The sequence below is a fragment of the Euleptes europaea genome, chromosome 8, assembly GCF_029931775.1.
Source record: "Euleptes europaea isolate rEulEur1 chromosome 8, rEulEur1.hap1, whole genome shotgun sequence".
Lineage (NCBI taxonomy): Eukaryota > Metazoa > Chordata > Lepidosauria > Squamata > Sphaerodactylidae > Euleptes > Euleptes europaea.
Genome location: NC_079319.1, coordinates 24810941 through 24835156, shown reverse-complemented (window position 1 = coordinate 24835156; position 24216 = coordinate 24810941). Strand labels below are relative to the sequence as shown.

Sequence of the window (24216 nt, the reverse complement as noted above, 5' to 3'; positions counted from 1 at the left end):
TCAAGGTTGACTCAGCCTTCCATCCTTCCAAGGTCGGTCAAATGAGTACCCAGCTTGCTGTAGGTAAAGTATAGATGACTGGGGAAGGCAATGGCAAACCACCCCTTTATGCATAGTCTGCCTAGTAAACGTTGGAATGTGAGGTCACCCCATGGGTTAGTAATGACCCAGTGCTTGCACAGGGGACTACCTTTACCTTTTATTTCCAGGACCTCGTCTACTAACAACATCAGTAATAGCCATTCTTGGTGCCCCAGTTTTACAGTAGAAGTGCTGCAAATGGTTTTAATTCATTACAAGAGTTTTTCCAGTACTTTCCTTATAAGCTTACTTACCTACAGTTACTGCAGCTACAACTGGCGAAACTATTACAGACAAGGTTACACCACCTGCAATGGCCAAGTTCCTCTTATGCTTTGAAATGTCCTTGCCTTCATAGCGATTGTGAATCTGAAGGATAACAAAAAGGAAGCTTTTTCAGGACATGTAACCCATCACACTTAGCATGCTGCAAAACTAGGAAGTGAAAAGTAACGTGTTTATCTTATGCAGCTGTAACATTTTCAAACCAATGTGCTTAAAATATCTTTGGTTACACCCTAGGCTTTAGAAAAGGTCTCATATAAAGGGTCCAGTTACTTCATCAATTCTGTGCATGGATTTTTCCATGATCTAGGAAAAAACATGGCACCCATAGACACAATGGCGCCTGCCCCTTTCCAGGCACCCACTTGCTTCTTTCCAAAAGCACTTCCTCCCTAAAGCAAACAGGCCTTCCTCAAACTCACTGGAAGCAAAAGGCATCACCTTTGGATCTGCAGAGAGCACCCATTCAGAAACAGCTCTCTGTATCACAGGAGGATGCCTGGCCAGAACCTTCCCTGCATTTTGTGACAGCCTCCCTAACAGCAGTCGTATTGTGAGTGCCCTCCCCCCCACGGCAGCCATTTTGTCTGTCAAAATTCCAGAAGTGCCCACTGGCTCAGGAAGGTTGGGGATCCCCTCTATTTTAACATGAAAATTTTTAATAACTACCTGCAACTGTCATGTCGCTCTCCCCAGTTGCTTATTACTTATCCTGTACTTGCCCCGTGGCGCAGAGTGTTAAGCTGCAGTACTGCAGTCAAAAGCTCTGCTCACAACCTGAGTTCGATCCTAATGGAAGTCGGTTTCAGGTAGTCGGCTCAAGGTTGACTCAGCCTTCCATCCTTCCGAGGTCGGTGAAATGAGTACCCAGCTTGCTGGGGGTAAAGGAAAGATGACTGGGGAAGGCACTGGCAAACCACCCCGCAAACAAAGTCTGCCTTGGAAACGTCGGGATGTGACGTCACCCCATGGGTCAGGAATGACCCGGTGCTTGCACAGGGGACCTTTACCTTTTTACTGGTCAGTACATTCCTGCTGCCATTACTGTTTTTAACAGTAAAGTAGGATCACAGTTTCTAAACGGTGCGCCTATCTGGGTTGAAGCCTGTGGAGAATCAATCAATTCCCTTCTGAATCATTTCCTTGTAAAATTACTGGTGTTCCTAACTGTGTTACTGGGGTATCATTGCGTGCTGAACTGGGCCTTAGCTCCCTTGAAACTCAGATTTGGGCTGCAACCTTTAGATTCTGGGTTAAGATTTATTTCTCCACGGAGTTGAATGGATATTTACATCTACTCCAAACCCTCTTATCAAACCCCATGGAGTAAACTGGTCGAACGTCGTATCCAGTCTATAGGAATCTCTCTTTCTGACCTAAAAGAGCACAGGTCATCGGAAACTCTTTCCTCCATTGGTTCTTGTAGGTTATCCGGGCTGTGTAACCGTGGTCTTGGAATTTTCTTTCCTGACGTTTCGCCAGCAACTGTGGCAGGCATCTTCAGAGTAGTAACACTGAAGGACAGTGTCTCTCAGTGTCAAGGGTGTAGGAAGAGTAATATATAGTCAGAAAGGGGTTGGGTTTGAGCTGAGTATTGTCCTGCAAAAGTAATGTGCTAATCATTGTCCTGTAAGTATCAGGATAATGTGCTAATGCGGATATGGTATGTTAATATGGAACCATTGTATCCTGAAGTGATCTGAATTTTCATAAACATCAGCACAACTTTAACAGAAAAGAGGAGAGTTTAAGAATGAATAAGGCTTGGCTTCCTGTTCTGAAAACCTCCAGACTAACAAAGACAACATTCAACAATAGCCATGCAGATTAGCTTTGGATTACACCCATTAACAGATCACTTCAGGATACAATGGTTCCATATTAACATACCATATCCGCATTAGCACATTATCCTGATACTTACAGGACAATGATTAGCACATTACTTTTGCAGGACAATACTCAGCTCAAACCCAACCCCTTTCTGACTATATATTACTCTTCCTACACCCTTGACACTGAGAGACACTGTCCTTCAGTGTTACTACTCTGAAGATGCCTGCCACAGTTGCTGGCGAAACGTCAGGAAAGAAAATTCCAAGACCACGGTTACACAGCCCGGATAACCTACAAGAACCAATGAACTCTGACCGTGAAAGCCTTCGACAATCTTTCCTCCATCTTGAGCTGCTTGCAAAAACTGGACTCTGGAAGTACTAAAATTAGAGCACGTAGAGTGTGCTCACCTCTATACCTAGGTCTAAACTTGCCGCAATCGCTCCCAATGTATTTTGATTTTCTGATAATCCTGCGATACAGACAACTATTTATGTTGGCTAGACTGAATGCCATCCATCAAGGGAATTAATAAGTCGTTTAAATAGGGTACTGTATTGTGAGAGAGTATGTCAATGTGGTTCTGGCCAAATAGACACTGTTCAGCACGCTTTGTTTAGCTGTGACGTGCTCAGCGAGGCTGAGGCAGATGGATAAAGCCTTTTATCCAGAAATCTGTCTCCAAATTGGATAATTTGAGGGTTATTTTAGCAGGGGTGGATTTTAATATTACATTGGCAGTTGCCAAATTTCTTTCCCAGACAATTAAGATTAAAAATATTAATTTATGTATGGGCTAGTTAGATAGTTACTTTTTCTTTTTACTTATTTTCAGTGTGACATTGTTCAGGGACAAATTGGCCATGTGAACGATATCATTAAAGTAAAGGATTTATACTGTACAACTGCTGACCTAAAAACTCCAATATTCTTTTGCATACCACATAACTCGTTTCTGGTGCAGTCAGTTGCATGTTAACCCTACGCCACCCTCCCAGTGTCATTACTGTTTTCCAAACTATCATTGTTCTGCTTAGACCATAGGCCTACCAGGCACAGGTCACATTGTAGGCAAGTAGTAAAGCTGTAGCCACTACATTAACAAAAAAGCTTCAGCAAAAGGACCATGGGTGACTTAACTTCCTGCACCAGACAAAGACCTGAAAATATAGCAATCATTTTGGAGCGTGAAACACTTGAAACTGCTCTTGATGATTACACCAGCACTGCCAAGAGTACCAAGCCATCTCCTCTGCTTTAGAGGTTGCATTACATAAACAGAGTAGCCCACAAACAGAAGACAGAACGTGACAGAAAACAAATGATGGTTCAGCAAGAGAAACAGATTATAGCATGGCATGAATTGTTGAACATTTTGAGGCTTGGTTTTTTGCCCCCCCCCCATTTCACAGCAATGCTGCCAAAAGGGCTTACACGAAATAAAACCACCACGACGCAAGAAAACTAATCTAAAAAGACAGTAATATCAAACAACAAATACAGTGAGAATTATAAAACCAACTATCCATAATTATTTTTTAAAACTCATTTTTGGATAATCTCAGATCAGAAGGCCCCTCTGAACAGGATTCAAAACAACAGCAATGAACTGGTGAGATGAGTCTCCTTGGTCTAGGGAAATCTAAAACTCTGGAACCTCTCCCAAGAAGGATCCTGGATGCTTCCACAATCTCTCATAAATGCTGGTACCCCAAGAGAGCTTCCTCATATGATCTTAGATTACAGGAGGAAGGAAAAGGGCAAGAGATGTGTAACGGCATTCCTTTAGATCAGGGCTCGGCAAACCGCGGCTCCCGAGCCGCATGCAGCTCTTTGGCCCGTTGAGCGCGGCTCTCCAAACTTGGTTCGGAGCCCCTGCTCTTGCGCCCGCTTGGGCCGGCAGCCGGGCTAGGGGGCCGGCGCGCCTGAGAGAGAGAGAGAGAGAGAGAGAGAGAGAGAGAGAGAGAGAGAGAGAGAGAGAGAGAGAGAGAGAGAGAGAGAGAGCAGGAGAGCGGGCGCGCTGTCTCTCCACCCCCCCCCACCGTGGAGAATGGCTGGGTCCCCCTTTCCCTTGCCCTCAATGGTTGGGAGGCTAAAGCCTCCCCTCCCCTCTAGCTGCGCGATTGCTGGGCGGGTGGCTCGGCAGTTCCTGGCCCGCCCCGCCCGCCTATCAGCTGTTGGGCGGGGTGGGCTTCCTTTGGTAGACCTTGCCTCTGGCTGAGTCCCATTGGGAGGCCATGTCTACCCACTGGCTTTCTTGGCGGTAGACTCGGACTCCGAGGAGGGGAAAAAGCCCCCCTTCAGAAGCCAGGTCTACCAATTGGCTTCTATGGGCCTCCGGAGGCCAGGTCTACTGCCAAGAAAGCCAATGGGTAGACCTGGCCTCCCAATGGGACTCCGCCATAGGCCAGGTCAACCAATAGGCTTTTATGGCGGTAGGCCAGGCCTCCAGATGAGGACTCTGGACGGGGAGGGGGAAATGGCAGGGACTTAGAATTTAATTTTTATCAATAAATAGGATCACTATTAAGTATGATATCAAGTTTTATTCAGTGTACCTATAGTTTAATTAAGACTTAAAACTTTAATTAAAGTTTATTAAGTTAATAAACAGTGTACCTACCTATATAGTTTAAGTTTAAGAAATTTGCCTCTCAAAAGAAATCTCAATCGTTGTACTGTTGATATTTGGCTCTTCTGAATAATGAGTTTGCGGACCCCTGCTTTAGATAATCAAAACATGTCACTTGTAGCTTGAAAAGTCAAATCCTGCCCTTTGAATTATACTTGGAAACTGATAAACTGAGCAGCTCCTTCAGAGCTGATGCAGTGAGCTTCCTCTGGTAGTTCTTCTCAACAACCTGATTGTTGCATTCTAAAATGTAGCAGTGACAGAACACTAGTAATTTACCACGGCTGCATGAAGTTAGGAAAAACAGGCCAAACTGAAAGTGGAACTGGGGTGGGGAGAGGCTTACCAACTATTAAAATGCAAAATAATTGCGCAAATATACCTTTAATGTGCACACAAATTAATCTTGGTTCTGCAACCAATGGCCACCTTACCTTGCGTCCCACATACACAGGGATCCCAATTATCATCGCTGGAATAGCAATGCCAGCTATTAAGGCAATTCCTACAGGTGCACCCACAAGCGTCCCCAGCTGCCACAGTATTTTCTTCTTCCGACTCCATGGCTTTTTCCCCCAGAACGTACAGCCTGATGGGCTAGGAGAAGAAACTTTCCGTAAGTAAGACAAACCGATGAGTCACAATCCCAAGTAATTAGCAGTGTTAATTAAACACTCCAACAGATAAAATACGTGATCGTAAATAAATCCTTTCCTAAGACACCGGAAGCTTTAACTTACATCTAAATTGGATTTTTTTAGTTATACTAAAGTTTTAATTGTAAATCGTGGTTGGTTTTAATTGTATTATATTTGTGTGCCAGCTGCTCTCAGCCTGACCTGGTCAGGAAAGGGTGGCATAAAAATCTAATAAATAAATAACTATTCGTTTTAAAATAGAATGGGGGGCAATGGCAAGGGGGAAAAAACCCTTTGCTTATTTCACACAAATATCTGAATGAGTGGTCAAGATGCATAGTTCATTTTGGTTGTATCAGACTGTGTCCTGCTTTTCAATGGTAAAAACTAAAATGAATAGGAGTTGTTTTTTTCTTAACCACTCAGGTATATAATGAGGGTTCCAACCTATACAGGTAAATGAACCTCTATGGTGAGGAAAGATGGACTCTTCTGAAACATAATCAAGATAAGCATTGTAAAAGAAATGTTTTGTGTTCCTCTAGAGCAGTGGTTCCCAACCTTTTTTTGACCAGGGACCACTAGGACTTTTTTGTTCGGTGCAGGGACCCCAAGGTTCAAAATAAAAATTCCAGGAATTTGAAAATAAACTTTAATCATAACTGTTAGTTAAACATTAAACTTAGAATTATATTTAAATATATATATTTTATAATAGAGAACTTTTAATTGAAAATATTAATTTATTATGGGTTTATAACTTTGTTTCGCGGACCTTAATTTAGTTCTCGCGGACCCCTGGGGGTCCATGGACCCATGGTTGGGAACCAGTGCTCTAGAGGATGAAAACATACAGAACAAAATAAAAAAATTAGGAAAGCAACTACATATATCCACCACATGCTTTAATAATGCTTCATCGAAAGTTCCATGATCCATAATAAAGTGAAGCCGGGAGAGAGAAGGGAAGATGTTCCACTGTTTCTTAACACTGCCGGGCACCACAAGAAGCCAAGTGAGCCGTTTCCAAACAACTCAATTCTATTCAATGACAGTAAGAGATCCCTCCCAGTGGCCATGATCCACACTAAAGAAGGGGACTGCTGGGATGGATTTCCTTGCAGCTTACTATAGGAAGTGCATTTGTCTATGTTCTACAATAAAAAAAAAATGGCTTCCTGAATTACTTTAATGTTTTCCCCGGAGTGTGATAAACTAGCATGGACACGTGCACAACCCTTCACCCAAAAGAAACTTCCTATAGTAAATGCCTGTACAAAAAGCAGGCTTAAGAGCAGGGTGCTCCTTTAAGTACACGTTTTCCTTGAAAGAAAGATCCCTTCCTTGCCTAATCTCAGAAAGTTCTTTCTTTTATCAAGTCATTTTTAAACAGGTTTAACTGGGTACAGTGAGAATTCCATGTCAGACTAGGATAAAGAACATATCAAATACACTTTCTATAATTTTTAACATTTCTCACACATACCTTAAATAATGCAAGTCTGAAATCTCCTTCATGCAGAGCCAACAGAATTCACAGCCACAGACAGCACATGTCATGTGATTGCAACTTCCATCATTCATCTTTATTATATAAGCTGCACAGCGTGGGCAGGGCTTTATGTCATCAGCTGTGTTTAAAAAAATGAAACAAGAGAGAATCGTAATAGCCATATTGCTTCTGAGTTCAAACATGAAGTTAAATATGGTCAGGGAATGAGCCTTGGTTACTCACCGTGAAGGCTTCTTCTGCTCAGAGGGATGAAGGGCATCTTCAGAGTGGGTGTTTCCGTTTCCTCTTAACTCAGGAGGCAGGAATCAATTATTAAAAAAATTTCCCTTCCCAGCCTACTGTGGTAAACGCCCCCTATAGCCATTTCAAAACTTTCCAAGCCTTATATCGTTAGAAAGGACATTGAAAAAAGAAGTCAACTGTACTTGCAATTGGTACCCAAACCTGCAATTGGTACCCAAACTAGATCTACCTGAACTAACAGACATCTGGGAGGGCAAGATGCCCTTTGTCCCTCTGAGCAGAAGAAGCCTTCACGGTGAGTAACCAAGGCTCATTCTTGCTCAAGAGGGCCAGAAGGGCATCTTCAGAGTGGGACATATAAGAGCAGTCCCGTGACAGGGAGGTTAGACATCTTGGACTACACTCTGCAGTACCCTTCGGCCGAAGGCTGCATCTGCCGAGGAATAAAGATCTAGCTTATAGTGTCTAACGAAGGTGGAAACTGAGGACCAGGTTGCCGCCTTACAGATTTCCTCTATAGGAGCCTGCCTGTCAAATGCTGTGGACGTGGCTGCGCTTCGGACTGAGTGCGCAGTGACGCCACCTGGGACAGGAAGCTTGCTTTCCTGATATGCCGATTTTATGCAGGAGGCGATATTGCGACTGATAGAGGTCCTTTGTCTGGGGGCCGAATGTTAATGAATAGAGAATCTGATCTTCTGATAGATTGCGTGCGAGTGATGAAAATATGCAGAGCTCTACATAGGTCAAGCGTGTGCCATAACCTTTCTTTGGGAGTTTTTGGATTGGGGCAGAAGGAAGGTAACACTATGTTCTGCTGCTTGTGGAATCTTGTGTTGCATTTTGGAATAAAGGAATGGTCGTGTCTTAGAACAACTTTGTCCTTGTGAAAGGTAAGAAGTCCTGGTCTAATTGAAAGAGCACCTAATTCAGAAACCCTGCAAGCCGAAGTGACTGCCGTTAAAAACAGGGTTTTCATTCTGAGCCATTGAGACTTATTTGCGAAATAGGCTCGAAGGGTGGCCTAGTGAGAGCAGTGAGAACTGTGTGAAGACTCCATGTGGGAAATCGGTGTCTGACCGGAGGGGAGATAATGCTTAAGCCTTTAAGGAAGGCCTTAATGTGGGGATGTTTAGTTATTCTATATCCCGCTACTCTAGGAACTATTGTGGCTATTGAAGCCAGTTGCCTGCAAAGTGTGGAAGGAGACAGGCCTAGTTTTTGCCATTTGTGAAGCAAGGATAACACTCCTGCTGTTCTAGGTTTAAGTGGGTTGATTGCTTTATGCCTGCACCATCTAGTAAACGCTTTCCAGGATGAATTATATATCCTCTGAATAGAAGGCCTACGAGCTGCCTGAATGGTGTGAATTATGTCAGCCGTATAACCTAAGGCTGAGAGTCTGCTCCGTTCAATTCCCATATGGTCATTTTGAACCATCCTGGATTGGCATTGCAGACTGGCCCCTGTACCATAAGGTCTTTCCTGACGGGGAGTCTCCAGAGATGGTTGTTTGCCATCTGAACTAGGGTGGCAAACCAAGGGCGCCTGGGCCAAAATGGGGCTATGAATAGAACATGTGCTTTCAGTTGTCGAATCCTTCTCAGTTTTCGCGGGATGAGAGGGAGCGGAGGGAATACATAGAGAAGGCCCCTGGGCCACTGGGCGACTAGAGCATCTACCTGTTCTGCTCCGGTCTGGGAATACCTGGAGAAGAACCTCTTTATTTGGTGGTTGCTGCTGGAGGCAAACAGGTCCACCAGAGGGGTGCCGAATTTCTGAGTTATCGAGCGGAACACCTCTGGGTGAAGGGGCCATTCCGCCTCTCTGATTGTCTCCCTGCTGAGCCAATCCACCTGAACATTTACAGACCCCTGAATATGCTCTGCTGCAATCGATGACAAGTTGCACTCGGCTCACATCAGAATTGTTAGAGCTTCTTTGTGCAGGGCTGACAATCTCGATCCCCCCTGTTTGTTCAAATGCGCCTTTGTGGCGACTTCATCGGTTCTGACTAACACATCCTTGCCCTGCAGAAGATGTTGGAAGCTCTGAAGGGCTCTGAATATAGCCCTCAGTTCTAGAATGTTTATATGTAGGTGTTGTTCCCGGGAGGACCAGTGACCCTGAGCTAGTTGTCCCTGAACTGTGGCTCCCCACCCGGTGTTGCATGCATCTGTGAAAACCTGAGTGGGGATGGGAAGGATGTACCGACGCCCTTTGGCAAGGTTGTTTCTGGAGGACCACCATTTTAAGCTTATTCTGATTTTGGCGGGAATGAAAATGTCCTTGTCTCTTTTCCTTTGTATGTCTCCTTGGAAGGGTCTGAGGAGCCACTGCAAGGGTCTCGCATGGAGACGCGCCCATTGTATGGTCAGAATGCAAGACACCATGTGCCCTTGAAGTTTGGCTAATGACATGAGTTTTGCCCCCTGGGCGGTGTGAGTCTTTCTGACTAAGGAAGCTATCAGATCTACCTTGTCCTGTGGAAGAAAGAGGGAGTTTCTTTGTGTGTCTATGTCTACTCCGAGGGGTTTTAGCCCCTGGAGGGCAAGAGCTGGCTCTTTTTGTGGTTGATTAAGAAGCTGTGGTTTGATAGGACCTCTATAACCTTCTGAGTGTGTTCTGCGCTTTGAAGTTCTGAGTCTGCGCATATGAGAATGTCGTCTAGATATGGCAGAATTCTGATTCCCTCCCTGCGTAGGTGCGCCACTAGAGTGATTAAAACTTTGGAAAATACTCTCAGAGCTGAGGTAAGCCCGAACTTGAGGGCCCTGAACTGATGCCTTCCTAGGTAGAGGAATCTCAGGAAGCATCTGTGAGCAGGAGAAATTAGTATGTGAAGATAGGCTTCTGTGAGGTCTATGGACGTCATGAAGTCCATAGGCCTTAGAGCCTCTGAGACTGACCTCAGAGTTTCCATGCGGAAGCGTTTTAGTGGTATACATTTGTTGAGAAAGTTGAGGTCTAGTATTAGTCGGCAACCTCCATCCCTTTTGGGAACTGTAAAGAAATGTGAATAAATTCCGGATGAGCGTTCCAATAGAGAGACGGACTCTATGGCTTTGATGTCTAGTAAGTGTTGGATGGCCTGAGATGTTCTTGGACCTTTGAATTTGTTTTTTGAACCTGGGGAGACAACCAACCTGTCGGGCGGAATGTGAGAGAATTCTAGACTGTATCCCTGTGTGATGACGTTTTCTACCCACTGGTCTGGATGGGAGGCTAACCACTGAGGTATGAAAAGACTTGAGTCTTCCCCCACAGGCTGAGACCTGGTGTCATTGTTTAGATTGGCGATTGGGTTTATCCCCTTTGCTGCCTTGAAAGGAAGGAAACTTGGGAGACCTGTTGAATCTGCCTCCTCTATGAAAGGAGCTATGGTTTTGGCTCCACTGAGCTCTGTGCTGCTCTGGTCTGAACCTTTGGAGGGTGTGATGTGATCTAAAGGTAGTAGATTGTGAAAAAACCCTAGACTCCTTAGGGAGGCTCTTGGGTAAGGCTTTTTTCTTATCCTTAGTTTCAATGAGTATTGGGTCCAATTTACCCCCAAATAACCTCTTCCCTTGGTAAGGGAATCCCATGAGTACCGATTTTGAGCGGTGTTCTATCTGCCATGGGCGCAGCCAGAGAGCTCTTCTGGCCACAGAAGCAGTAGCTAGAGCTCTGGATGCAAAGGACATAGTATCTAGAGTAGAATCCGCTAGGAATGATACAGCTCTCAATATCCTTGATACCCCTTCACAAGCCTGTTTCTCTTCCTGTGGGATAATTTGAGCAAGTTTTCTGGCCCAAATAATAGCCGCTCAGGAAACTAGAGCAGAGGTGATTGAAGCGCTGACTGCTAAGGCAGAAGCCTCGTGCGCCTTTTTACATGCTAGCTCTGCTTTTCTATCAGCCGGATCCTTAATCATAGTCTGGCCCTCTTCAGTGACAATATCAGAGGTGTGCAGTGCAGTTACCGGGGCTTCCACCGGGGGAACCTTAAGAAGTTCTGAGGTATTTTGGTCTAAGTTATAAAACTTCTTGGCAGCAATTGGGAATTGTTTGGAGGCCATGGGTTTCTCCCATTCTGACCTCATAAGTGACAAAAAGTAGTCGGGCACTGGGATAACTCTTTCCGGTGTGTCATGCTATGAAAAAATTCTCTAGAGCCTTTTATTCTTTGAGAATGAGTGGGCTCTGAATCCTCAGCTAAGTCAAGAGCTGCGAGGGTCTTAGATAACAATAGAGGGAATTCCTCTGCGCTGAAAACCCTAGATTGCTTAGGTTGCTCAATGAGATCCTCTCCATCAGAACTGAATTCGCCCTCCTCTTTTTCCTCAGCTTCGTCTCCTGAGGAGGCTGGGGAGTTACCTCCCTGAAACTGAAATGCTTGTGTCCCAGAAAGATCTTTCAAGGCCGCCTTAGTGAACCATCTACCTTCAGAGTAGGTATCTGCCCCAGCCCCGTGGGCAACTCTGGGGCCCGTGATATGCTCAACTTGGGAGGAGCTGGACTGGGAGGAGGGGGTAGGGGGGTAGGGCCGCCCTTAGTCCTTCGGAGAAGGCTTTCTTAATCAGGTTGGAAAGCTCTGCCTTTAAAAAGGCAAACCCAGTGTCTTGCGGAGGGGGAAGAACAATCCTACCAGCTGATGGAGGATCCAGAGTCCCGTCCCGTCCCTGACCTGGAGGCGAGCCGCCTGCGGATGGAAGATCAGGAGGCAATGGCGAGCCGCTGGCCTCAGTGCCCTGTGCCATTTCAGGCTGTGCAGGAGAAGCAGCTGCTGCTGCTGTGGACTCCCTGCTGCAAGCCGGCGCGGAGTGGACCCCGCTCTTGGTCGGCACGGCTGCAGAGAACGCGGCGGCGAGAATGCGCTTGGTGCGCTTGTTACTGTTGGCCGAGCCGGCTCTCTTTCTCTTGCTGGTGCCGCTCGCACCTCCTTTATTTTTTGCTTTCGCTTTTGTTACCCCTGCATAGCTGCATGAGGGAAGGTTAGGATCCTGAGGCGAGCTCCTTGGAGCTGCCGTGAGGAGGCTGGGGTCTAAATCACTCTGCGCAATAAACGCGTCGTCATGCCTGGCCGCCATCTTGTGGAGCAGCGCAAAAGGCTAACTTCTCCCTCCTTTCACTTTCCCAGAAAGAAGAAAACTAGAAAATAGAAAAATAGAGAAGGACAGTGATTGAAGAAAACAGAAGTAGATCCAGGAGAAAAAGGAATAAGAACAGTAAGGCTGGTTATCTATCCCTATAGAGCTAAGAGCTGCGAGAAAGCTGCTCTCCCGATAAAAGGCAGGAAATAGAACGGCTATAGGAAGCGTTTACCACAGTAGGCTGGGAAGGGAAAAAATTTGAATAATTGATTCCTGCCTCCCGAGTTAAGAGGAAAAGGAAACACCCACTCTGAAGATGCCCTTCTGGCCCTCTGAGCGAGAACATTTCTGAGCATTAACTGCAGAGCTGTTTCCAAATGATCACAATATGGTATAAAAGCCCTTAATATGTCCCCACATGAAGTTCCTACTAACCTCAAAGCAGGTTCTGTAGAACCAAGGCCTAGATATTGTCTGGTTTAAACATCCCTATTAGCAGCTTACAACCACGTGGATTTTGACTTACAGGCCACAAAAGAAAACGAACCATGTGTGATCTAAAACTTGAGATACTCATTTATCGTTTGGTGAATGAAACAGAGGTATACATATTTAAAAATCAGACTGTTTATATTTAGGAAAGAAGTGTCTTGCAGTGAAAACTCTGTCCTCTCCCCAATTACAACTGAGGGCCCAAGCTTTTTCCCAGCAAAAGCAGTCTCAGAAAGCAAGGGTGTGAGTTAAATAGCTGGTGTGTGTGTGTATGAAGCAGACAGAACTAAAAATTACTACCCCCTCCCCCCACGCAGAAGTGTTTTCTACTCAGAAAACCAATAGGGGTTGGGTTTGTCCCATATTGCCATAATCCAACAGCTGTAATGCAGTCCAAAAGTTTAAACTACCCACATCTAAGTAAACATTCGCAGGAAAGAAGAATACAGCAATTCTTTCCCACATATCAAACAGTTCATTCTACACTATAGTGATAGCCAAGTATTACCCCAGTAATGCTCCAAAGAGATTTTCTGCTGTCCAGTGAGAAAGTGGTTCACTGGCCAAAAAAAGAAATTTCATGCGTGTACATCGCTTGCACAGGTAACAATGCTTTATTATCATGAATGAACAGAGGTGGTCAGTCATTGCTACCAGCTGCAGAAATGTTACCACCACAAAGGTGCATTTTTAAGGGGTAAAAGTATACAGAGTCTCTGCCCTCTACATAAAAAGGTACTTAGCACCTGAAGCTCTATCAGAAACATTATGGTCTATTCTGGAAGCTTTAAACTTAGAGTTCTAGCAACAGACAGAACACTAAGTTGTATAGTTTTCACACTGTGTTGCCTTCTATATTCCCCTTAGTGTCAGTGATTATCATTCTGAATCAGAACATCTCTTTATTCTTAAAAATAAAACAAAAAACTCTTATCAACATTATACAAACACTGATTAACATATTTTTTTCCTTTGCTTATAGCACCAGTAATCTGAGTGGGACAGATACCCAAGAGACCACGTAACCACATTTTGAAGATGCCTAGTATTTACATTATTTAGTATTTAGATTGCCCTGACAAGGATAGCCCAGGATAGTCCGATCTTATCAGATCTTGGAAGCTAAACAGGGTCAGCCCTGTTAGTATTTGGATGGGAGACCACCAAGGAATACTAGGGTTGCTATACAGAAGCAGAGAATGGCAAACCACCACTGTTTGTCTCTTGCCTTGAAAACCTTACAGAGTCTCCATACGTTGGTTATGACTTGATAGCAAACCAAAGCGGAGAAAAGTATTTAGATTATAAGTACCTGCTGCTCCAGACTCTTGACTGTAGCTAATGGACGAAGAACGAATTGTTCGCAGACGTAGGCTCTGAGCTCTCTCCTGGCGAGCAGCATCACAGGTCTGGTTTGGATGCCAAATCTGTTTACAGTGGTAGCAGAACTCCGTACCACAGCCTTCACGCCCACATGTAATTTTAGGACAGCTTGCACAGCCAAAAGCAATCACAGCATACCTTGAAAGTTTAAGAATAGGCAAGGAATAAGAAGAAAACTCGTTAGTACCACACAATGCCAATGGTTCATTTTGTGGGGAAATTTCAAACACTGCCCATTATGTATCTGGAAACTCAGCTGTATTTATTGAGATCTGAAGGAAAAAGCAGTAACTAGCAAGTTACTAGTGATGCTACATAGTGGCATAAATGCATAAGATTTTATTTTTATTAATTCTCCTTTGAGTCTCACGTACCATTTAACAACTACAACACTGAAGTACATTCAGTTTCAAACAGCATGGGTACCACACCCTAACCTCACCTTTGCAGTGACTGTTTCCAATCATATAAATTGTATATTGTATACACAAGGCCAATAGCTGTAACAAGCCACAAAAACTGACCCAGAAAACCCATATCTCAGATGATACAGAAATGACTGAGCATACCCAAAGTGAGAAAGCTCAGAGAGGAGCTGCCCATACATGGATGCTTTCTGGAAAGGCATGCAAGGCTAAAATGTCTATCATGCAAACCTTAAGGAGTTAAGCTTAAACTTAGTTGCTCAAAAGGAGAGGAGAGAACACATATCAAAAACAAAAACACGCACAAGTCTCTAATAGTGTTCTAACAATGGCTGTTACCGCACTAGGTATTCCCAGAGATGTATCAAGAGTTTGGAAATGTTATAAAAAACATCACTTTAAAAGGGGTTTTGGATACCACGGCTAAAAAATGGTTGGAAGACGTCTTCAAAGCTAAAGGGGCTAAACAAAGTGCGAACAGTATTTTTTGTAACAGTTTCAAACTCTTAATGCAACGGTGGGAATACCTAGTGCGGTAACAGCCAATGACTTAACTAATCAGAGCTTCCTGAAGCTATCCCCATGTTGTGGGCAGACGCTGATAACGAAACCAGGAAATTTCACTATACCTGCCTGTAGGCACACACACGCCCCTCCCCCAGGAAATTATGCATTCATACAAATTTAGGATCTCTTGGTGCATTCATTACTTCCTCCCATGGCCCAGGAGCACAAGCCAGTGGCCCATTCTTAGGCTAGGCAGCAATTAAGACCCAGGCTCAGATACAGTGTGTCACTGTAAAGAACACAAAAGTGGAGTGTGATGACAGTCTTAATTGCACACCCCAGCTTGACATCGAGAGGAAATACCATATCCAACTGACATAGTACAGATATGACTGGAAATCAGCCAGGAGAATGGATACACAACATTTGTTCTCTTATAAAAGACAGAAGTTTGACTGAGAATTTAAGCTGTTGACCCCGGGTTTTCTCCTCAAATGTTCTGTAAAACAGTGCCATTTTTAAAAAAGAAGGCATTGTTAAGCCACAAACAAGAATTTCCCTCTTCTTACAGAATGAGGGAACAAGTGCATATAAACTGCCAAATGTTTCCCTGCGCACACACATATGCATCTTTACATACCCCAGATTTGTGGATCCCAGATCAATAGTCCCTGCCATCACCTGGAGACCTAGGTTTATCAGATACTGTTCCAGGCCAGTCACTCTTTACCCTTTAGGTATAGGACTGCATACACGTGTGAGAAAAGGTCAGGTTCCACACACCATCCCTTTCTCAACTCTGGTTGATAGTGTGAGCTTAGAGCAACAGGCTCATGGAGACATTGACCCTCAAAGCCGAAGCATAAAGCTATAAAAGGTTTATTGTATGGACATACAAACAGCTGCCAGGGAATTCTACAAGGTGAACTACAGAATACAGAAAACGAAAGGAAAATACAGTTCCTTGCTACCTAAAACTCTCATGGTTTTTTGACATCTCATCTCAGAAATGGATCCTCTTTACCCTCCTCCCTCAGTAGGCATTTGGGCTTTGCAAAATAAACAGCTGGGGTTTTTTTCGATCCATAATTTAAGTTGTATCTCAGGAGTTGGGAGTTCCTTTGCTGGACCAATCAGAAAACGACGTATCCATTCAGCCAAAGGAGGCTGTGACCACTAAACTATTACTTGAGGATCCTAGGAAGTTTTGCACATAGCTCTAAAGCGATGCAGTGTGCAAGAGTATGGGGTGCAGAGAAGAAAAAATACATGTCAGAGACAGGAAATTCTCCATTAACTCTTCTTAGTTGAAGAGCTGACAAGGATATTGTGACAAGTATGACATTTTTATAAATTCCATTTATACCCCGCCATTTGTACGTTGCTTGTGTCCTGTCCACCCATCCAATCTGGGAGGCTTATTTGTTCTAATAATGTTCTAATAATGTTGTGCTCATCTGTGTGAAATGGGTCTTTTGACTCAACTGAAAACTCAAAACAGGCGTTTCTTTCTAAAACACAGGGATTCCTTCCATAACATCATCAATGTGTGGAACCTGAATTTCAGACCACTTACATGCTTATGGGTGAGCTTCGGAGCTGAAACTATCAGGCAGACTAATCTTGAGTTACGCTTGTCATGGATGAGAGCAGAAGGGGAACCATTTCATCATAGGAAAGGGTTGACATTGGAGATTGCCCAGTGCTTGTACTTGACTATTAGCTGCATGAGTTCTGGAGGGCCCAGGCTGTCAAAACCCAAGACCTGGATTGGCCAAGACCTTTTTACACTCATGGGAGAAGGACTTTAAAAAGAACTGTTTTTCCCCCTTTCTTTGTGTGTGTGTGTGTGGGTGTGTGTGTGTGTGTGTGTGTGTGTGTGTGACAGTTAGCAACTCTCAAGCATTGGGTTTCAAGCATTTCAAGTTTACTTATAGAAAACTAACACATTTGTATTCTTAAAAATGCCAACAATATAACTTTATATGCTAAGCTATAAATTATGCATTTTATGTTGAAACAGTAAAATAAGTTTAGGTTTGATAGGAAAAGTACTTCACATTTCCATTTTCCCCAACACCCTCCCCCACAAAGCATGTTTTTTACTAGCTTCAAAATTCCAGAAATGTTACATCTCTAGCTTTAGCAGCATAAGTTGACTGGCTCTACCAAAAACTAGACAGGCAGCAGTTGACCCTTAAGAAATAAAATCCATGTATAGGGCTGCCAACCTCCAGGTGGTGGCTGGAGATCTCCTGCTATTACAAATGATCTCCAAGCGACAGAAATCAGTTTCCCCGGAGAAAATGGCTGCTTTGGCAATTGGACTTTATGGCACTGAAGTCCCTCCCCTCTCCAAACTCCGCCCTCTTAAGACTCCACCCCCAAAATCTCCATGTATTTCCCAACTCAGAGCTAGCAACCCTATCCATGTAATACTTTTTACTGGGGTTAATAAAATGGCACAAAATCCAAATTCTCCTTGCAGGATTACACCAACAGTTTTCTTTCTGTTTTAACAGCCTTTCAACTATTAGGATTATGCACAGCAAGACTACAACTGGAGAATGTGACAGGACCCCATGGGCCAGCTGAAAGGGTAGGCACCAGTGTGGCACAACAGTACACAGCTTGCACATATTGTGGTTATCAGAGTCTGATTTGTGATGGACCATTAATTAGACTAAGATTCTGTGCACAGTTAATGTATGTGCGGAACTTTGCAGTGGACTCCATTGTCAAAAACAAACTGAGAAAGTCATAACCACAAGCTTCTAAAAAGAGTCAAGAAGGTTGTTATACTTTTCCAACCATCAAGAACAAAACAGAGCATATAAGAAGAGAGTTAAAGAGTGCTGTGATCTTCCAACAATTTCCCACAAACATTTTTATTTAAAATATTTTGCTGTTGATGTCCATCGTCTATGATGCAGTTGTTCCAAAAATATTTCAAGCACACATGAAAGTACTTAAAAACACCTGTTTTAAAGATGTGCATGATGGGAGGTAGTGGTGAGAGCTTTACTGATTGCTGGAATCCGTTTAGACTTGATTACATTTAAAAGGATTTACAGCTAATCTGCATACAACAGAAACTATTGCCAGTACTTTCCTTGTGCACTGGACACCCATCCTAAGCAGCCAGCTTCAGAAGACAGGCCTTCCCTCTAGGCTGTTGGTATTCTGCAGTAGTACTCAGTACCAATTAGCACCCAGTTCCTTAAAGGCTGCCTGGCCCACTTCCCATGTTTGTTCTTGTAGTCTTGATGTTCCTGCAATTTGAATGGGATGTGAAAGATCACTTAACCAAGCTCATGCATACAGAAACGTGGGGTTAACAAGCAGTCCTTGGTCTCATAATCTAAAGCAAATATTGCCCAGCCCATGAAGTTAGACTGGAACATTTTCTTCAAGCCAGTGTGGTGAAGTAGGTACGGAACTGAACAGGTTCAAATCCCCACTCTGCCATGGAAGCTTGCTGGGTGACCTTGGGCCAGTCATACATTCTCAGCCTAACCTACTCCACAGAGTTGCTGTGAGGATAAAATGGGGGTGAGGAGAATGATGTATGTGGCTTTCAGTCCAGTTCGAGAAAGGTGGGGTGTAAATAAAATAAATTTAAACAATCAAATTCTGCTATTCCAACAAAAACAAGAATACGGAGGACTGCCCCCATAGTATATTTAGAATCTGAAAGATGTTAAAAAGTATAAATATGTTTCACAAAAAATGTGAGATGGATTGGAAACAAAGTTAAGAGTGGGTGTACATAACAAGATCATAAAGAGATCAGAGCCACATCAAATCCACAGATAGGGAGAAAACCTATAAACAAAAGAATCATAGCATGGTACATTAATAGGACAAGGAAAAATACATATCTAGTGCTGCACAGATTGGGAATGGATAGAAGGGAGTTTTCTGATCTTACTGCAATTGTTTATGTCTCTCAATTGAGATATGCCTGACCTAGAGAAGGACCGTCTTGAGGGACTTCCACTGGAGTGAGACAATCAGACTTTACAGGAAATAATTCTATTACATATGCTTCACTGATAACGTGCCCCCTAAGTAGTATGCATTCTGACCTACAAGTTTCTTTATATCTTTGCTGCTAAGGTATATGTCACTTTTCACTTTACAGAAGGGCAAACACTGCATCCCTCCTTGACATCCCCACCCAAGGTTAGTGCTCTTGTCATCTCTCACCCTTGATCACTGCAACCTTCTTCTCTGAAGGATGCAACTCAGTCGCCTCACCTTTAATTAGCACCCAGGGTCAAAATCATTCACTTGTTTTGTTATTCTGACCCTCCCTTAAATTCTTAACACCTGTCTCTTGTACCCTCTTACAATTCTGCTCAAACTTTGCCTACCCTGCTCTCATAATCCCACATGACCTTCATCCCTACCACACTCAGCTTTCCAAAGCTCTTAAGCACCCTGAAACTACTGTTTTTACCAGTTGTTATTGGTAGAAACTACCTATGTAATATCAACTCACACACATGCTTCTTCATTACATATTCTTCATTACATATTCTTATTGTTTGAGGTTAACTGCTGCACCATCAAACTAATAAACCACACACAATTTTTTTTTAATTTTATCAGATGAAGTAGGATCCTGCCTAGAAAAGCGAATGATGTAATAAATGTGCTAGCCTTTAAAACACTCTTCCGGGTGTTTGAGAGGGTAGCCATGTTGGTCTGCAGTAGAACCATGAGATTCGAGTCCAGTAGCACTTTAGAGACCAACAAGATTTTCAGGGTATAAGCTTTCAAGAATCAAATCTCCCTTTGTCAGACAAGAGTAGGAATTTGAGACTTGTAAAGGATGCAAAGGTACTATGCATATTGTAAAGGTACTATGCATATTGTAATCAGGTTGTTTACAGCAGAGGGGAAATGTTTGGGGGCAGAAAATTAGCATCTATAGTGAAATAAGAATTCTATGTCCCAAATCAGCCCTGGGGGTCCATTGTTTTGAACTTGTGAATGAACTCAAGGTTCAGCGATCTTACATTGTAATTTCCCCTTGAAGTTTCTTTGTTTGAGGACTGCCAAGAATGGCTTGGATTCAATTCACTGAATCAGCAAGTCAAACAGCTACAGGATGTTCTGGAATCATGTGTTAGGAAGCCATAAAAAAGTTATTTAAAAAAAACACCTGCTCTGTAACATAAGGAAACAGAACTCTCATGACTTCTGACATATAACTACTGCAGAAACTAAAATACTGCATGAAATTCAGCAGGCATAGGGATGAATGCAAAGCACAAGCATTTTATTTGAAAAAAGCAAGAAAATGGGAATAAAGCTTCTTGTTTATGTACAAGACAAATACTTTGGCCAGTCACAAATGTATCTACATTAAGCTTCTTCTCCTTTTCTTCTGTGCCAAACTGGTCTTTATTTAATCATTTCACTTGCATCCACCTCATTCACATACTGTTCCCAAAGCAACCACGTGTTTTCCCTCACCAAGCACCATCTCTATCCACACACAATTTGTCAATGTGAAATGTGGTTCTTTGAGCCACCACCTCACTATGTGCTTAAAAACTGGAAGTATTTAGTTTAGTGGGTCCTGTGATATAGGTGTGATCTACAGACACTGTCACAGGGTAACACACACAAGTGGTAATCTTGTAACATGAAGCTACTCTTGCTGAAGATTAAAGTAAACTGCACAGTCAAGGTTGGAAACCATAAATCTGTTTTGGTTTAATAACAACATTCAGAAGATGTTCAATATTTAAACAAAAGCATTTAAACTTGAGGCAAAATTATCCCAGCATTAAGTAATAGCAAGTTGTTTTCAGATCTCACACACAGAGCTCCTGATGGCACCCAACAGCTGGTGTTTTCAGCATTAGAACTACTGATGGCAGGAAGTGTAATTAAAGATATTTTTAAAATACCAACTTTCATAAGTTTTATTTTTACTACCTTCAAAAACACTGCAAAAGTGTATACAGCTTGAGTATCACTTATCTGGACTGCTTGGGACCAGAAGTGGTCCGTTTTTCGGATCTTTCTTTATTTTGGAATTTTTGCATATACATAATATCTTGGAGATGGGACCCAAGTCTAAACACGAAATTCATTTATGTTTTATATATACTTTATACACATACCCTAAATGTAATTTTAAACAATATTTTTAATAATTTTGTGTAGATTGAACCATCAATGGCACTGCTGAGGGCCTGTGAGTAATGCCTGAATGCCGGCTCAAAAGGTTCAGTTTTCAGATCAGTCCAGATATCGGATATCCGGATAAGGAATACTCAACCTGTATTTGATTTTAGAGAAAGTAAAGCCTTTCCTTGAAACACTGTGGTACATGAAGTAACAGCATTACATAGTGCTGCAAACCTTTTAATGTGCTTCCTTTGTTCTCTCTATTTGTTGTACCTGTTATTCATCAACCAGAAAACCTAGTTGCTACTTTCTAAGGGATATCATGAAAAAAAAACTCTTCAAATGCCAATGTTAAAATGATTAATTAAAATAATTACAGTGACTGGAAATAAAGTACAACAATATTTACTACTTAAGAGACACAGAATCAGGGTAAATTCTAGCTAGCAAGTTTAGGGGAAGTAAAAGTGTTGTATGCTTTGCAGAATTATTCAAACTGAGGAGAACATAAGAAAAGCCCTGCTGGATCAGACCAAGGCCCATCAAGTCCAGCAGTCTGTTCACACAGTGGCCAACCAGGTGCCACTCCATTCAGGAGAGGGGGAGGAAACCCACACACACACACACTTACCCACAATCAGGAGCAGGACACCACCTACAATCAGGGTCTGCAACAAGCCAACGTCTAAGCATAAATTCTTCATATTTTTCCATCAAGATGTCATCATTTAATATTAATCGAATGTCATGGGGATTAAATCGTTCAGAGCACTCCGGACAGCTGATATTAACTCTGCTCTCAGAGATTTCTATCCGAAGGTATTGACGTAAACAATCCACACAAGACCTATGATGACAAGTCATTATTTCTGGGAACCTCTCCTTCGAGTGCCGCAGAAGGCACAGGGGACACTCCATGAAGTCTCCACTTTGTTTGCTGCTAACAGTTGTTCCATTGTCAGAAGACGCATACGTGGAGAACACAGAGTTTTTATCTGTACACATTTCCGAGTGTATACTTTCAATACTTGCAATCCCGTCAACACCTCCATTTATATCCCTGGATTTGCGTTTTGTATCCCTTTTTCTTCGAAAGAGAGATCCCAGTGAAATTCTTCTCTTCTTTGGTGCCTTTTTGATTGAAGGCAAGCTGACAGAGGAGGCAGAAGATTGCAGGTCTCTATCGGATCCCATTTGCCGATGTAAACTCATGGCTAAAAAATTCATCAGAAAAGGGATCAAAGAATACACAGAACTCTAACCATTTTAAGGATGGAGTAAGTATTAAGTAGCAGCACTCTTAAGTCATTCTGGAAGGCTTAAGTCGTGTTGTGCAAGGTCGGTCTTGTTCATGTAGAATATTCTTCCCAACATGTAACTCCTGGAAATTCTTCACAGAGACTCTAAATTAGGAAAAGGGGGTGGGAGGAGAATAAGCAACAGGTTAGCATGACAAGGGTCCAGAATTGCTTGCAATTTTCAAAGGACTTGTATTACTTTTATTTACATTACCACTTCCTCATCACCTCAACCCTATCTTCTTTGCCTCAAACTCATTTTGCATAGCTGTCAATCAGCCCTGACCTGAAGGGCTCAGGCTAGCCCAATCTCATCCTATCTTGGAAGCTGAGCAGGGTCAGCCTTGGTTAGTACTTGGATGGGAGACCACCGAGGAAGTCCAGGGTTGCTACACAGAGGCAGGCAATGACAAACCACTTCTGTTCCTCTCTTGCCTTGAAACCTCTACAGGGTAACTATAAGTTGGCTGTGACTTGACAGCAGTTTTCACCACACAATTAGCAAGCTAGTATCATCAGAGCACAAGACTGTATTTTGCTACATAATGGGAGCAAGATCCCCATCAAAATACACATGTTGCAAATAGATTTTTTTTGGGGGGGGGAAACAAGTGAAAGCACGGTTTTAAGTTATTTGAGAAATCCCACAAAAGTTGTCAAGAGTACTCCAAGTAAGCAAAACAATCTATTTCCAAAATCCATCAGCCAATATGAATGGGCCTGTTTTTGAAACTGGTACTTTTAGAGAATAGAGAGAGGTGAATAGTCTGTTCAGCATTCATACTGAAAATGAGGCACAAACAGACTAACATCTTCCATCTATGGTCAACAAGCAAGTCATTATGTGCAATTCCAGTCATATTTAACTGGTGCGTTGTAGGAGCCAAAGTACAAACTACGTACCAGGAATCCCACAGTTCAAATCTTTCCGGCACCAAAACTTTAGATGGTATTTATCAAGTCTTTCAGCCTCAGCATTCCTGTGTGCAACATGAAGTTAACAGCAACCTACATTATAGGGCTGTTGTAAAGACTGCTAAAGATAATGCATGTTAAATATTCCAGAAATAAATGCCAAGACTTGTTATTAAACCCATGACAGGCTCTTTTCCTGAAGGTTCTATCACATGGAACATGACAAAGCACAGATCCCCAGGAATAATCACTACCCCAATAGCAGAAATCCTAGATAAGGAAACTTTTATTCGAGGTATGATTTTAAAAAAAACCCAGACCTTAAAAGCAACACACTTCTATCCCCCTTTGAATATGCCCATCACTGGAAAGAAATCAATAACTAAAAATGTATGCAACCCCACCCCATCACTCACAGAAGAAAATTATGCAGTGCTTTAACAAAGCTGAGACTTTTAAAAAAGATACAAGAGCTAGAGGCTATGATACAAGAGCTAGAGGCTATGGCTATGATAAAAAATGAAAATAGAAAGCCTTCTACAATGCTTTAAGTTGGGGGGGTGTTCCCTGGGTGGAGCTGAGTCAGCTTCCAAAGCCTCTCCAGCCTGGGAGTGCCCCCTCCAGCAACAGTGTTGCTGTTTTCCCTGTTTTCAATGGGGCTTCCCCCCAAAATTTTTTTTTTACTTTTTGGTTTTTTAAAGAGGTTTTTCAGCCTTGCAGTGGCCAGGAAACCTCTTTGGAGGTGCCGC

The 24216-nt window shown here is 42.9% G+C and overlaps 1 protein-coding gene across 1 annotated transcript in view; it reads right to left on the bottom strand.

Moving 5' to 3' along the window:
• Positions 1-22526, bottom strand: part of RNF19A (ring finger protein 19A, RBR E3 ubiquitin protein ligase) — a 30631-nt gene extending 8105 nt beyond the window's left edge. Inside the window, exons 1-5 of the mRNA XM_056854546.1 lie at positions 21886-22526; positions 14105-14313; positions 6959-7103; positions 5269-5431; positions 336-450 (exon numbers count right to left, since the gene is read on the bottom strand). Coding sequence (XP_056710524.1) covers positions 336-450; positions 5269-5431; positions 6959-7103; positions 14105-14313; positions 21886-22481 — 1228 coding nt within the window. The 5' untranslated portion in view covers positions 22482-22526. The remainder of the gene's footprint in view (positions 1-335; positions 451-5268; positions 5432-6958; positions 7104-14104; positions 14314-21885) is intronic.
• Between the last annotated feature and the right edge of the window lie 1690 nt (positions 22527-24216).